This window comes from Chlorocebus sabaeus, chromosome 9 (genome assembly GCF_047675955.1).
Source record: "Chlorocebus sabaeus isolate Y175 chromosome 9, mChlSab1.0.hap1, whole genome shotgun sequence".
NCBI lineage: Eukaryota > Metazoa > Chordata > Mammalia > Primates > Cercopithecidae > Chlorocebus > Chlorocebus sabaeus.
In genome coordinates, this window is record NC_132912.1 from 32,532,197 (window position 1) to 32,548,549 (window position 16,353).

General features: G+C 43.4%; 1 protein-coding gene across 4 annotated transcripts in view; it reads right to left on the reverse strand.

The window, feature by feature from the left end:
- Nucleotides 1-16,353, reverse strand: part of CCNY (cyclin Y) — a 227,747-nt gene that overhangs the window by 164,678 nt on the left and 46,716 nt on the right. Inside the window, exon 2 of one of the 4 annotated variants that reach the window (XM_008002822.3) lies at nucleotides 2,035-2,099. The exons of the other annotated variants lie outside the window; for them this stretch is intronic. Coding sequence (XP_008001013.1) covers nucleotides 2,035-2,068 — 34 coding nt within the window. The 5' untranslated portion in view covers nucleotides 2,069-2,099. The remainder of the gene's footprint in view (nucleotides 1-2,034; nucleotides 2,100-16,353) is intronic. 4 annotated transcript variants of the gene reach the window in all.

Here is a 16,353-nt window from a genome sequence, read left to right on the forward strand (position 1 = left end):
AACCGTTTGTAATTGGAATCCTAGAAACCCAGAGCTTAGAGGAATCCTGCAAGCCAGACAAGGCTGCCTGAACAGTCTGGGGCCTCCAGATCCTGCCTTGGGAACTTCATGGGGAGAGCAGGAAGAGGACTGCAGGGGCACTGGGACACAGCACCCAGCAACTCAAGCACCTCCAGCGACTGCTCCCACGCTGCAAGGTAGGAGTGCCCGGCCCAGCAGGAATCCTTTTTTCTCATGGGAAGTGTCCCTGAGGCCTAGGTTAAACTGTCTGGACCTCCTCACCAGCCCCTGGGGCATGGCTGGAGCACTGTCTCCCCACCATGGCCCTGCCAGATGCAAGAACCCACAACAGAGAAACGGTTCATTTCAGAGTCAGTGAGAACATTGGGGCACCCTGGCCCATTATCGGTACCAGAAAGATGGTATAACATTCAATTACGGAGGGCCAAGAAGGAGGGCTCATTCTGCAATTTGCAGATACTAAGGCTGGCTGCCCACCACTCCACCTTCTTGCGGCACCTGCCTCTTACAACTCAGCAATGGGGTGGGGAGCAGAGCAAATGGGGAAGTGAAACTCCAGATGGCCTGTCTGGTGAATGCTTTGGGAAGGTGTGAGAATGAAATGACCTGTTGAGAGAAAGCTTTTAAAATAATTATAGCTTTCCATACTCCAGGCTCTCTCCACTAGTTTCTGAACTGTGATCCCCCGATCCTATCACCATGAGTATAAAGAACTGAGGCCAGTTTTCACAAACGACCTTCACTGCTTCACACACTACATATCAAGCACGTGCTATGTGCAAAACGCCATGCTGGAGATGAGAGGATGAAAGAGCCAGTCAGGATCCCAGCCCTCTGGAGCCCACCATTCACAGAGGCAAACAGAGGAAGCCACTATAGCATAACACAGTAACACGCACACTGAGACAGACCCAAAGTCTCTCTCGGGGGCCCTATGCACCCCACAACACCCACACACTGGGCCAGCTGGGGGTGCTGCAAAACCTCCGCAAAGGGTGAGTGCTGCCCCCATCCCCAGGAGCTAATGGAGAGGCCCAGCCCTAAACTCAGCCTCAGAGATGCACCCAGAACAGCTGAAGGTGAGGGTTTGTCCTTTCAACTGAAAAAAGACAGTGCACAGGACCTAAAAGTAACATACAACCAGGCGCTGACAGCGTCTCTCTCTGACCAACTTTAGTCGGACCGCTCTTAAGGCTCTTCTAAAATGGACCTCCACCTTTGGTCTTCCATATCCTTCTTTGCATCGCCTGACTTTGGCAAGAGCCCTGCTAAGTCAGTTTAGCTGAATTGCCCCCTCCTCAACATCTGATCACTGTTGATATGTGATGTGTCCCTCGCCTCCACTGTCCCCCAAAACCCCCCAGGTGATGTCTGATTCTCCTGGCTTGCCCTCAGCAAGAATCCTCACTGGGTCAATGAAGCTAGAATCCCGCTGACCCCTGAGGTTTCCTCCAGTAATTTCCATACAATGACCCTCGCACTGCTCCTTGGCTCGGAATTCCCAGTGGCCCATGCTGCACTCGGCACTGAGCCTGGTTTTATTCTGGGATCTCTCCTCCCCTGTTGCAATAGTTTTCCTGAGTAAAATCCATTTTCACCACCTTAACTACTACCCAGCTCTGGTTTTTTTCTCTAACAATGCAACAACACATAGCTTTTCCTCAGGAAGCCAGTACTATTACCCATCACTTTCTGGTAAAAACTTTTTAACTGTTAGGAGCCTGGGTAGTGGGACCACAGGGAGAAGACTGAGACAGTCAACTGTCTAAGTCACCTTTAAGGGAGCACACTACACAGCAAAGTGAGGAGGATAAAATAGAACTATTACTTTATTAAAGCAAACAAGGCTGCAACATAATACTTCTAGTTTTCTTCTTCAACTCCCAATTTTTAATTCCTATTGGGGCTGGGAGGGAAGGAAGAACACGTGGAGAATGAATGTGAAGTTTCCAAAGAGAAGCCCTCAGTGAGTTTTACAATACTCGCATTTAATTTTCCAAGGCACAGACTCACAGTGTTCAGAAGGTGAGGGCCCGTGATGAAACATTTTCTCCTCTGCTTTCAGCCACTGGGGTTACCTAAACAGGAGAATATGGTGTGGTCACCAAGGCCCTTCAAAACAGAGGCTAAGTAAGGAATGAAAAACATGCCCTAAAAACAAAACAAACAAAAATCTTGAACTAAAAGGCACAAGAGGTCAGAGATACTTTAAATATTAACAAGTGTCTATGCGACAGCATACCAAAAGACCGGTCTGGCTGAAAACCAACTCAGTGTGAAAGCCATGAAGTGCCACCCTGCCCCCCTGACCGGTCCAAACAATGCCCTGAAGCCGTGTGACCCATACACTTCAACTTCATATGGGATCTTAAGCAAATCAACCTAACTCCCCTTATCCCCATCATGAGTCTTTTAAACAAATGTGAGTTACTCAAGTCTGCAATCAAATGAACGCTTTTATTAAACAATTTAAATCACAATTACTAGGCTTTTCACAGTGTGAAATTCTTTTAAAGAAAAATGCACATGTTAATTGAATCAAGGCAGTTTGGGCAGTTCTTGTATTTCAGCATTTTCACTATTAACCTATGCTTATAAGTTATCTCCACCAGGCTTCTCAAAGTGCAGGCAATTAACTAAAGCTTTAAATTAGGAGTGGAGAAATCAGAAAACAGCCAGATGGTCTCTATGAGGTAGACTTGGGGATTACCACAGCCATAAGGCCATTTCTAGCCACAGCTCCACACCTCTTGGAGAAGGTTGTTTCCCAGCAGGAAACAGGAGGGGAAACATGAGTTGCACAAAGCACTGGAGAGTGAACTGAACCAAACACTGGCAAAGAAAGGCTCAACTCACTCCTGCTGTCCAGTCACATCCCTGTCTCTGGACAAACTGCATTCTTTTTTGCTGTTATTTCATTTTCTTTTTTCTTTTATACAGATTAAAAGCCTAGATTTGTAAACCTTTTTGTTTTTCTTAGACAGGGTCTCGCTATGTTGCCAGGCTGGTCTCAAACTCCTGGCTCCAAGCAATCCTCTGGAGTAACTAGAACTACAGGTGCGTGCCACCGTGCCCACACACTGCTTTCTTTAACAGTCCACACACTGCCATCTGCCCTTTCCCTCCTGATGACACTCATCCAATGATGCCTTTGCCATGCACTAAAAGGCTAGAGAAAATGGCCTGGAAACCTACTGAATGCAAACAAGCTCTAAAGCCACAGCTCACCTAGTGAGCTGCCTCTTCACAGAGAATGGCTGGAAGCCAAGGAAGGGAAAAGATGTAAGAAAAACACAAGGAAGGCAAAACGAGCTGCACGAGGCCTTCAGGTCAACACGAGCCTTTACACAAAGTCTCCAGGAGCAACCTGTGAGTAAGGCAGGTGTCCCTACAACAGGGTGGAAGGGAAAGTGGAAGGTGAATTTAAAAAGGAAACGCAGGGGTACTAAATGCCACCAATTTGCACTGGTTCACAAACATGCCTTCCCAAATAGTAACCAGGCCACAATTTCTGAGTCAATAAAAGACACAGGACACCACTCAGGACATCACTCAGGACATCACTCAGGACACCACTCAGGACAATGACAACAAAAAGCCCACGGCAGCAAGGTTTGAGAAAACACTGCTATTTGATTGCCTCATCTTTCCTCCACAAGTCAATTCAATTCATCATATACTTATAGGAGCATCTCTTTACTAGATCTGTGTAAAAGAAAAAATTACTCTGGCGCTTATTAAAATGGTGAGGAAGACTTTCCCAGGACTACTGTGATAGATGCTAAGACTATCCTAATAGGAGAAGGAGATGGAGCTCAACTCAGAAAACACAAGGCAACTGGGGACTCAGCACCAATGCACAGAGTGATCGGGGTCAGTGGATGGAAAATAACTCACAAGAGACAGCAAGGGGAGGGGGATTCTTGCTGAAGGCAGGCCAGGGAAGGAGAGCTCAAGAGTGGGAGGTTGTAGTTAAACTGACTTAGCAAAGCTATGCAGGCTGAAGACAGGACCCAAGAAAAAGGCCTGGTCAAAAAGAGGACTCGAAGGAGCCTGAGTATCATCTGGTCAAGGAGATGGTCGTTGTCATCTAGGCTAGGCTCTGTAATGGCCCCAACTAAAGTCCTCCCGGCCGCTCCTTCTCAAACCTTCCCACTGGTCCTGTCACCTGGTCATGTTACTTCTCCACTCCCAACTCTGCTGTGACAGAGTTGCCGTGCAGCTCTGAGGGCTGGCCTGGCATTGGAGGCCCAGCTCCCCAGCCGACCCTCTCCTCTGCTTTCAGCCAGTGGGGTCACCTAACCACATCTCACACTTCACTTCCCCACCACTAGAATGTTCTCAGTGGCCATCTGTCAAAATCCTTACTCCCTTCAAGATCTGGTTCTAATTCCAATGCCTCCGAAGCTTTCTCAGATACCCCAGCAGGACTGGACCTCCTCATCCTCAATGAGTCCACGGGACATTCTCTTTGCACCAGTAACTAGATTATTTTTTTATTAGCATTTAGTCCTATTTGAACTATGAGCTCCTGAAGGACAGGAAACCTGGTCTGGGTCCCTCTACATCCTTCACAACACCCAGAACAGTGCCTTCCTCTGGTCTTTATGTTCTCAACTTCATGGAGGACATTCTTTCCTCCTTTGCCATAAAAATCAAAATCTCTTTCAAATGAGGTAATACAACACCACAGACTTAAAACTAATAGTTTTTAATCTATTAAGTATGAAATGGATGATTCCCACTATATTTACGCAGCAGGAAAAAAATATAAAAAGAGTTCCTATCTTGAAAGATCTTGTAGTTACATATCTTCTAAATTTTCTACAATAAACATATATTTCTTTTACAAACATGTGCTCCTTTTATAATGACATAAAATGTCATTTTGAAAACATTTTAATGGAACAAATAATAAGTGTTATAGGAATTTAGAGAAGGCTGTGGTTCCTGTGACTAGGAACACACAATGAGACAGTCATGGGAGAAGTGAGGCCAGCACTAGTCAGGCCATGAAGGCTGGCGGATAAAAACAGAAGGAAGAGGGAACAAGAGGAGGACTGGTAGCAGGGGTGGAAGTAGAAGGGGGACAACAGGAAGACGGAGGAGGGGGCAGAGAGAAGAATCACAAAGCGACAGTTATGGCTACCATTGACTGAGAACCTGCCTGATCCCAGGCTCCTCCCAAGCACGAGCTCATCTATCTTTGCTGCCATCCAGTAAGGCAAGTACTATCATTCCCATGTTAAAGATGAGAAAACTAAAAACTAGGGTAATGTTAAATATGGTGAACCCCAAGTTTCTCTTCAAAGAATCAGTATGTCAGTAGGTTCAGCTCTCTTACTCTTTGATTCTCCATTTTAAAGTTTAACTTCCTGGTTCTCATTGCCCACTTGCTTCTAGTTTCAGTAAACAACTTTCCCACCAGTCCTAATCAGTAGTTCACATCTGTTCCCCTGGTCATCTGCTCCGTCCTAATTCCGGTCATCCACTTTGACCTGAGTCACCCTTGGTCACCTGCTCTGACGTAAGTCACCTTTAGTTACCTGTTTCTAACTGTTCTTCCCACCAAACTACTCACCCTGCCACTGTGGCTCATACCCCTGATCTCTTTAAAATAGCCAATCAGAATTAGCTTAGACTGTGCGGTCCAACCCTAGCCAATAGGGGAACAACACAGTAGCAGGGGCTACCTGCAACAGGAATAAGAATCCCTGCCCCTCCCCTGTTCAGGTGTGCTCTCGCCATTGTTCCATCTGCAACGAGCACCCTTTCTGCAGAAAGTAAAAATTGCCTTGCTGAGAGAATTAAATTTATGTTCGAGCGCTATTTCTTTGTGGCACTGGGGAACAAGCATTTCTAACAGTAACTTGCTCAAAGTCACACACCTCATCCATCTAGTAAGTGATGAAATCTGTGCTCTTTCTACTTTAAGACTATTTCAACTGAATTCTGTGTTCCCAGAGGGATTCCTGTATACTTGGCCTCAGGCCCCAGTTCAGCAGGGCCCTGGGTTCCCACTCATCTTCAACCTCAGCAGTTCCACTTTAATTCATGTTATGTATCTTATTTACAAGTCATTAAAAATAATAATAATAATACAGGAGTTCCATGACTCCCAAAACTAAACAACAGTTTGAAAACCACCGCCCTATGCCATATTGCCAACTACAAAGGCATCTTTGGCGGCGGGTGTGCCGAGCTGGGACTGAGGGAGGAAGAGGCCTGCCCTGCACATGGGCTGGGAAGCAGAGGGAAATAAGACTGCAACTCTAAGGCCCAGAAAGTTCCGAGACACTGAAGTAAAGGAGCGCTTTTATCAGGTGACAACTGTCAGTCATTGGTTCACACCAAAACCAAATCTGTAAGCACATCCTCAAAGCAGCCAGTATTTAAATAAAAAGTTAAGAAAATCTGTTGTTTTTTTAGGGTTAGCTTTGATACACAAAATTTCAAATACCAAAATAAACACAACAGATAAACAACTCTATTTTAAAACCACCTGAATGTGTGCCAATCTTGCAGAAGAACATGGGTTTCCTCAGTATCCTGATCCTGGGGGGGAAATACCGTCTGCTGGCACACCAGGCAGCCTGGGCAACTATTTTGGTGTGTTTTGCCATCCTAGGTTTGCTTCCTACTAATCAATCATTGCAAGGCATTCAGACAAGGTCAAAATTAATTGACAAGAATTTATCTATACTCAGCCACAAGTGCATGGTTTTCAAATTATGCTACCGTGCTGATTTAATTTGTATGCTATATTTTGTACAAACATAATCTGATAGTTCTCACATTTTGAGAGTATAATCCTTAAAATCAAGCCAATGAATGCTTGGTAGGAGATCTTCCTCATTTTCCATTAAGTAAACACTAAGCTGATTTATGACTAAGTGATAGTCTGTTTAGCAGAGAGCAGTCTTCAGATACACAGGCAATAATTCACTTTGTTCATTTTGTTCTATGCTCATGACCAGTATCATTATGAGAGAAGGCAACAACAACACGTTCTTATTGCATACCCAAGTTTTCTTCCAAGCATGAAGATTTGAGCTTGGCATTTCAGTTTTATAGAAGTCAAGATTAAAGGGTTTTTGAGTTCTCAGTACTTTAAGAGTCACAATTCTCAGCCGGGTGTGGTGGCTCATGCTTGTAACCCCAGCACTTTGGGAGGCCAAGGTGGGTGGATCATGAGGTCAGGGTTCAAGACCAGCCTTGCCAACACAGTAAAACCCCGTCTCCACTAAAAATATAAAAATTAGCTGGGCATGGTAGCAGGTGCCTGTAATCCCAACTACTTGGGAGGCTGAGGCAGAAGAATCACTTGAACCCGGAAGGTGGAGGTTGCAGTGAGCTGAGATCATGCCACTGCACTCCAGCCTGGCGACACAGCTAGACTCTATCTCAAAAAAAAAAAAAAAAAAGCACAGTTCTCTGTTTCTTAGTTTGTTCATACGTAAAATCAGGGAGTTGAAAGAGTTCCCTTTAGCTCAGCAAACACTAAGCACCATTATATGTACACCAGGGGCTGTGGTAATGCCAGGATTCAAATACGAAACAAACAGTGCCTAACCTTGAGAAGTCTGTAAAATGTAGTAGCAGTAGTAGTAGCAGCAGCAGCAGTAGTAGTAGTAGCAGCAGCAGTAAAATATATATAAACAGACAACTTCTAATATAACCTGATACAGATGAGGGTTCTAAGGAAACACAGTAAAAGCCTATGGTAGGCAGAATAATGTCCCCAAAGATGTACACCTCCTAATCCCTGGAACTTGCAACCTTACATGGCAAAGGGGAATTAAGGCTGCAGATGGAATTAAAGTTGCTAATCCACTGACTTTAAAACGGATGTTCCTGGGATTATCTGGGTAAGCCTAAAGTAATCTCCCTAAAAGGGGAAGAAGAAGGCAGAAGATAAAGAGATGTGCTGACAGAAGTATACTCCAGACATGCGAGGCCAATGGCTTTGGAAACAGAGGGGGCCCGTAAGTCAAGGAACGTAGGCAACCTCTAGACACTGGAAAAGGCAAGAAAACAGATTTTCCCTGAGAGCCTCCAGAGGACCACAGTGCTGCCAGCCCTTTGATTTTAGCCTAGTGATACCCAGGTCAGACTTCTAAACTAGAGAAGTGTAAGATAACACATTTGTATTGTTTTAAGCCAGAAAATGTATAGTAATTTGCTGTGGCAGCAACAGAAAATGAACATAGAGCCTTTCCGTTGGAAAATGCAATTATTTATATGTCAAAAGAGAATACTCATTCCTACCAATGCTTCCATCAGCCACACCCAACAAGGAGAGGAAGCTCATTAAACCTAAAGCTTGGTGCAAAAATGCAAATGTCAAGTGGTATATATCCATCATGTGACACTAAGTTTCCAGTGCCTGCTCCCAGAACATCTTTCATAGACTCGCCAGTCAACAGAGCTGTGATGTGGGAGAAAAACTACTCGCCAATACAGGGCCATAACTATTCATACAGAAACTGCAGTGCCACCTAGCACTTTTGTGCCATATACGTGAGTGTTCATCTGGGCCTTCTGAGATGTCTGCTCTCAATCTATTTTGCTTCAGCCTTTGTCAACTGAAACACTACAAATACAGCCTACCATGGAGCACAACATTTAGATGTGATACCAGGAAAAGCTACAGAAGACAGCCCACCCCCAGCCGGGGGCCAGAGCATCTCCTCCTCTAGAATTCTCTTTATGAGTCAAAAATAGCCCCACAGTTACCTGTCAGGCCACATTCTGAAATGCTAAAGGAACACGAAAACACACAAAGGGGCTGCTTCCTCCTGGACACTGGCGCAGCATTTGTTTACTTACTTGAGATGACTCAGAGGAACACAGCCTCAGCAGGACTAAGGCCAGAGGGGAAGGGCCACACCTAATTTGGCTATTTTCAGGAAAGCTGTGCTTCAGTATGGAATCCTACAGCTCTGTTCAGAATTCACCAATGATCTGTGACTTTAAATATTCCTACGTGGATCCTGGCAGTGAGCTCACTCAGGAAGAAAATGCTTAATTCTACATGCTATACATTAACTACTAAATTTATTTATACAAAACCCATTTAACTTGCCTTATAAAATACATTTAGAAAACTTCCCACAGTAAGTTTTTAAATAACAAGCAAACTGAATGTGTATGAGCACTTTTCAGAACACATGCATACCTGCACTCCCCTGCTCCCTTCTGTGGATTCCTTTCCTTTCTTTACCCACCTCTTCTTGGCATTATCCCCTGGCATCCTCCCTTGCATATATGATCAGTCAACAGTTTGGAAGCCATTCTTCCCACCATCCTTCTCCCACATATGCCCCACATAGAACACGGAGCAGGCAGTCTCATGGTGGCCCAGAGCTCACTGCTGTCCAGCTGTGAAGCAGCCTCCTCTGCATTTCAATCCAGAAGGGGCAGAACCCTCAAGCCTCAGAACCACCATCATCACCAGACATTCTTAGGGGAGCTCCCGCAACCCCTCAGCAAGCTACAGAGGGGAAGGAACTCAGCATCCTGAGGAAGAAAAGGACTATCTCACTAGCAGTAACTTTTTTAAAGCAATCAATAGTAAGTTTTGTTTTCCTTTGTTCATAAGTTAATCAAAGAGGAGTGGGAGATTTTTTCCTGTGTATTTTTTAAGTCAGTCTCATTTCTCTCCCATAAAAGTTCAGAATAGATTTACCTCTAGAATAAAAGGACAGTGGAATTCCTCTCAGTAGTGTAGTATATGCTGGCAGCTCAGGGTAGCATAAAATTTAGTACTAGCTATGTTTTGGCCCAACAGCAGGAAATCACTGAAGGGCCCGCTGGTGCTCACTGAAGAATGTGAACGTGCACAAAGGCAGCACTGCAGTTTGGGCCACTGCCAGCTTTTCACTACCAAGGCTTTCAGAGAATTGCACCGCCCCCCATCCTTCCATAAAAACCAAACAACAAACAAAAAACAAGTTTTACTAAAGACCTTCATGATTAAAAATCAAAGAAGGAATCTTGACATATCTAAAGAATGCACTTTCCACACAGAATCAATCCTACAAAAGTAACAATATATTGTAAATGCCTCATTTGAAGATTAGTTCCCAGAAAACCTTCAGGTTTCCTTCAACTCTGTCAATATTGGAAGGCCGTACATTGCAAGATGCGCTCACACAAGTCAGCACCAGTGGACTCCAAGTCCATTTAAGTCATCAGTTTAGCGAAACCTGCATTCTCATATTGTAAAAGCCAATAAGTATCATATTTTTATGACAGAAATTGACATAATGGGATACTGCTTATATACAATAAACTTTAAAGCCCCAAACCATGAATACTACCTAGTATTCATTCTCCTGGACTCATTCACTACCAAAGAACAATCAAGTCTAACTTTGGATATCAGAGGCCTCTTCCTCACCTGTCATCTTCTAAGAACCAGGATGCATAGCTCTCTTAAGTGAGACCTGCAGGACGAGAAAAGCTGCCACGCTTTACCAGGAAATCCTTTCCACTCCAGACCTGCCTTTTCTCTAGCACCAAGGTTAATGGGAGCTAAGTATATAAAAGGTTCCACAGACTCTTACATGAATACAAAGATTTAAAAAAGATAAATTCACAGAATGTAATGTACGACTTCTCAACCAGCCGGCCCCAAGTTAAGAATCCCCAGGTCACTAGCTCTCTTCTACAGGAACGTGACACAAATTTTTGGCTAAATCTAATGAAATTGCATATCCAGAGGTCCAAAAGCGCACCCATTTCCTATCCTTCTGTTTCCCATTTCAATCGGATTGCTGGGGGGCGGGGCGGGGGGGGGAAACAAAGACAAAGGAGCAAGACACTTAAAATATGAGAAACGCTAGGGCAGATATGTAGTGACATTCAGAGCTCACACATGCTTATGGTAAATTCTGTTTTTGTGCTCAATGAAATCCACAAGATGATGTTGACCTTTTCTCTTTCAAGAGACTGAGCAAAAAGCCGGTGTCACTCTCCACCAAAATAACTAAATATCTAATTCATGGAAGAGGAGATCACAAAGTTCTCATTTATGGAAGGCACCCCAAGACTGTATGGTTCTGATGACACACACTGCAAAGGGCAACTGGGTTTTAAAACTTTATTATCTAATACTAGGAAGATAGCAGCGAAACTCAATTTCACATATTTTAAAGAAATACCAGGTATTGGTAACAATATGGGGCAACTGGAATATTCTCACCTTTGCTGCTGGGAGTATACACTGGCATAATCACTTTGGAAAACTGTGGACAAAGCATTCCACGTACTAACTAAACTTTGCAGGTACCAAATGATATTACACCTTAGGTTTAGTTTTTAATTTTAAACACAAATAAAAACTAAAGTGGTCACACAGAATGACAGGATCACAATCACTGAACTAACTTCATTTATCTGAGTCACCCATTTAGTACAGGAGTACCACAGGAGTTGGAAATACAAACAATGTACAAACAATCCAATTGCTGGCAAAGGGGGAGGGAGGGAGATCACTCACATCTCCCTGCTCTGGGCTAATCACTTTTCACAAATTAGGGCTAAAAAGAATAAACAGTAAGAGTAAGATAATTTGAATTCACATATTGCTATATTTGAGATTTAACAGTATCAAATTACAATAATGAAAGACACAAGTAACCAGATTATGAGCCACTACCAATTCTCAATCCGTCAACAGCTGTCATGTACCTGGATCTCTGCTACTATCTTTCTGCCATAATCACTATAAAATACAGATAAACTCAATCCATATGGTGGGAACAAAGGCTGTGGATTTGACGTTGTGCACTAATCTGAGTTCCTAGAGATGACTGTTGTTAGCTGAAGTGGTGCCCAAAAGGAACTCATCAGTCACCTGAGCACTGGCAGGAACTTCCTGAGGCAAATGTGGGTGTGGCCCTCTGGCAGAAATTAGGTAACCCCACCAAGGCATCACTTGAGGAGCCAATAGAATTCTCAGAGGGCAGGCCTGCTGCCTCAGAAGCCCACATAAGCACTTTTTGAGGAAAGCTCTTCCCACAAACCTAAACTGAAAGGGTCTCAGAGGCACCCTGTCCCTGGGGCAGGAGGACAGGCAAACTCTGTGCCCAGGACTGGCCTGGAGTCATCTCCACACACGAGTGTGCAGACCCAGATGGACTCACCCTATGTGAGTCATGATGTGTACTCACCCCGCTCCTCCACTGCGGGGCCACTCGAAAGCCAAGTAGCTGTGAAAGGAAAACAAAAACTTGGGACTCCAACTCACTATGTCAAAAGGAAAAATATTAAGCTGAAAGCTGTTTTTCCTTTTGTTCCTAAGTAGATAGCTACAGAATAAACGCTAAGTATCTCCACAGGTTGCTACTCTATTGTACACCTTATCTAGGTAAAGTGTTGATTTACTGAGCTCCAGAGGAATATGTAACTGACTATTCCCCTACCTGCTCCTTTTCTCTTGCAACATGTGGATTCAGTAATACCCTACCCTCTTTCCCCTTCAGCCTGCTTTTCCCCTTTAAATACTGATGCCCTCAAAATCATCTTTGGAGAAAAGCATAGACTATAAACTGCTTGTGTGATGCCATGTTTCTTTAATCCCTGTCATTGTCCTTATTCTTGGCAAAATAAACTTCTAAACTGAATGCGATCTGTCTCAAATACTTTTGGGTTTACATAGCTATTCTGCTAAAATGTGAAAGGGAAGGAAACCTTCCTTTAATCAGAATTTATAGTGAGGGAGTTGTAATTGTTTCCCAGTGTGCTGTCTGCGAAACATCATCAGAAAATGTGTTTAACAGAACATTCCATAGTTAAGTTTAGGAAATATTACTTGATACATACATTTTTTTTTTACTCTCATTCCCCACAATGCATAATACAATTTACCATTTACCATATAAAGTGCTTCAGGAAAGAAACCTGCTTTATTAGTTGATAAATCTTTTTTCTACCTAAAAGAACAGTCCCTAATCTAGCTTGATCTTAAAAATCATCTAGGACTATCATGTTAAAACAGGGTTCCCCGATCCCTTTATCAAAAACTTTAAGGGAGGGGTCGGGTAGCTTAAGAGGCACATGAGGTGACACGATCAGAACAGTTGAGAAAATATTGACAAGCTAACATTTGGCCAGAAATATTTTCTTCTTTTGAAAATGTTTCAGGCCAGGCACGAGGGCTCACACCTGTAATCCCAACACTTTGGGAGGCCGAGGCGGGCAGATCACCTGAGGTCAGAAGTTTGAGACCAGCCTGGCCAATTGGTAAAACTCAGTCTCTACTAAAATTACAAAAATTAGCTGAGCATGGTGGCGGGCGCCTGTAATCCCAGCTACTCGGGAGGCCAAGGCAGGAGAACTGATTGAACCTAGGAGGCGGAGGTTGCAGTGAGCCGAGACTGTGCCACTGCACTCCAGCCTGGGCAACAGCAAAACACCATCAAAAAAGAAAATGTTTCTAAATGTTTCTAGTTCAATTTCCCACTTTACTAAGTTTCATACACTGAACATTGATTCACGGTCATTATTCTAAGCACTGTTATCCATTTATAGTTGCCCCTAGGTTATCTGCAGGCGACTGGTATTTGGACAAACACCAAAATCTGTGCATGCTCAAGTCTCACAGTTGGAGCTGTAGAACCCACAGATACAGAAAAAGGCAGTTCTTGGTCACGCAGGTTTTGCATCCTGCAAATACTGCGTTTTTGATCCATGTTCAATTGAAAACAATCCACATGTAAGTGGACTAATGTGGCTTAGATCTAAGGTGTTCAGGGTCAACTGTGTAGTACTAAGGATACAAAGAGTGTAGTATGTTGACTCTCTACAGATCTTAGGTATATCACAGTAGCAGTTTTTGTTTTTGTTTTTTCTACCTTTTGGATTTTATTTTCACTAAGTTAATCACAATAATAACAATTATAATTACTAAGCTCTTAAATGTACTGTCTCCCATAGTTTTATTGTTTTGTTTTGCTTTGTCTTTTTAATTATACTTTAAGTTCTAGGGTACATGTGCACAACCTGCAGGTTTGTTACATATGTATACATGTGCCATGTTGGTGTGCTGCACCCATTAACTCGTCATTTACATTAGGTATGTCTCCTAATGCTATCCCTCCCCCCACCCCCCTCCCCACAATAGGCCCCAGTGTGTGATGTTCCCCTTCCTGTGTCCAAGTGATCTCATTGTTCAATTCCCACCCATAAGTGAGAACACGCGGTGTTCGGTTTTCTGTTCCTGCGATAGTTTGCTGAGAATGATGGTTTCCAGCTGCATCCATGTCCCTACAAAGGACACAAACTCATCCTTTTTTATGGCTGCATCATATTCCATGGTATATATGTGCCACATTTTCTTAATCCAGTCTATCACTGATGGACAGTTGGGTTGATTCCAAGTCTTTGCTATTGTGAATAGTGCTGCAATAAACATAAGTGTGCATGTGTCTTTATAGCAGCATGACTTATAATCCTTTGGGTATATACCCAGTAATGGGATGGCTGGGTTAAATGGTATTTCTACTTCTAGATCCTTGAGGAATCGCCACACAGTTTTCCACAATGGTTGAACTAGTTTACAGGCCCACCAACAGTGTAAAAGTGTTCCTATTTCTCCACATCCTCTCCAGCACCTGTTGTTTCCTGACTTTTTAATGACTGCCATTCTAAGGGGTGTGAGATGGTATCTCATTGTGGTTTTGATTTGCATTTCTCTGATGGCCAGTGATGATGAGCATTTTTTCATGTGTCTGTTGGCTGTATGAATGTGTTCTTTTGAGAAGTGTCTGTTCATATCCTTTGCCCACTTTTTGATGGGGCTGTTTGGTTTTTTCTTGTAAATTTGTTTGAGTTCTTTGTAGGTTCTGGATATTAGCCCTTTGTCAGATGAGTAGATTGCAAAAATTTTCTCCCACTCTGTTGGATGACTGTTCACTCTGATGGTAGTTTCTTTTGCTGTGCAGAAGCTCTTTAGTTTAATGAGATCCCATTTGTCAATTTTGGCTTTTGTTGCCATTGCTTTTGGTGTTTTAGACATGAAGTCCTTGCCCATGTCTATGTCCTGAATGGTATTACCTATGTTTTCTTCTAGGGTTTCTATGGTTTTAGGTCAAACATTTAAGTCTCTAATCCATCTTGAATTAATTTTTGTATAAGGAATAAGGAAAGGATTCAGTTTCAGCTTTCTACTTATGGCTAGCCAATTTTCCCAGCACCGTTTATTAAATAGAGAATCCTTTCCCCATTTCTTGTTTCCCTCAGGTTTGTCAATCATGAGATGGCTGTAGATGTGTGGTATTATTTCTGAGGGCTCTGTTCTGTTCCATTGGGCTGTATCTCTGTTTTGGTAACAGTACCATGCTGTTTTGGTTACTGTAGCCTTGTAGTATAGTTTGAAGTCAGGTAGCGTGATGCCTCCAGCTTTGTTCTTTTGGCTTAGGATTGTCTTGGCACTGCGGGGTCTTTTTTGGTTCCATATGAACTTTAAAGCAGTTTTTTCCAATTCTGTGAAGAAAGTCATTAGTAGCTTCATGGGGATGGCACTGAATCTATAAATTACCTTGGGCAGTATGGCCATTTTCACGACATTGATTCTTTCTATCTATGAGCATGGTATGTTCTTCCATTTGTTTGTGTCCTCTTTTATTTCACTGAGCAGTGGTTTACATTTCTCCTTGAAGAGGTCCTTTACATTCCTTGTAAGTTGGATTCCTAGGTATTTTATTGTCTTTGAAGCTATTGTGAATCTGTCTCCCATAGTTTTCACAACAACCTTATGAGAAAAGTACTGCTGTTATTTTTCCCATTTTGAGGAAATGAGGAAGCAGGCCATACAAGTTTAAGTAACTTGCCCTAAGTCAGTGTCTCAAGCTCAGCACTACTGGATGACTGGGGCTGGTAATTCTTTACCGGAGGGGTACAGGGGCTGTCCTGTGTACCACAGGACACTTAGCAGGAGTCATGTCTTTACCCACAAGATGCTAATAGCAGCCCCCATCCAGTGGTGACAACTAAAATGTCTTCAGACGTTGCCAAACCTGCCCTGGGGGCAAAATCAATGGAGAAGCACTGTTCTACGTGATGCTAGAGATAACAGTAGAGAAGCTAGGGCTCCGGCTGAGGTCTTACCACTGCAAAGGCGCCATGGCCCCCTCCCAAGAGAAGGCATTAAGCCCCCTTTGCATGCTCCAAGCAAAGGAGGCAGCAGGAGCTCTTGCCACTGTCACACACACAGTCTGTCAGCACTGCAGACAGGACTGAGAAGCTTGACAAATATCAAAGTGAGATAAAGCTGTACCAAGCGCCAGCAACTTCTGGCACAGAGTAATCCTTCAATACAAGTAATGC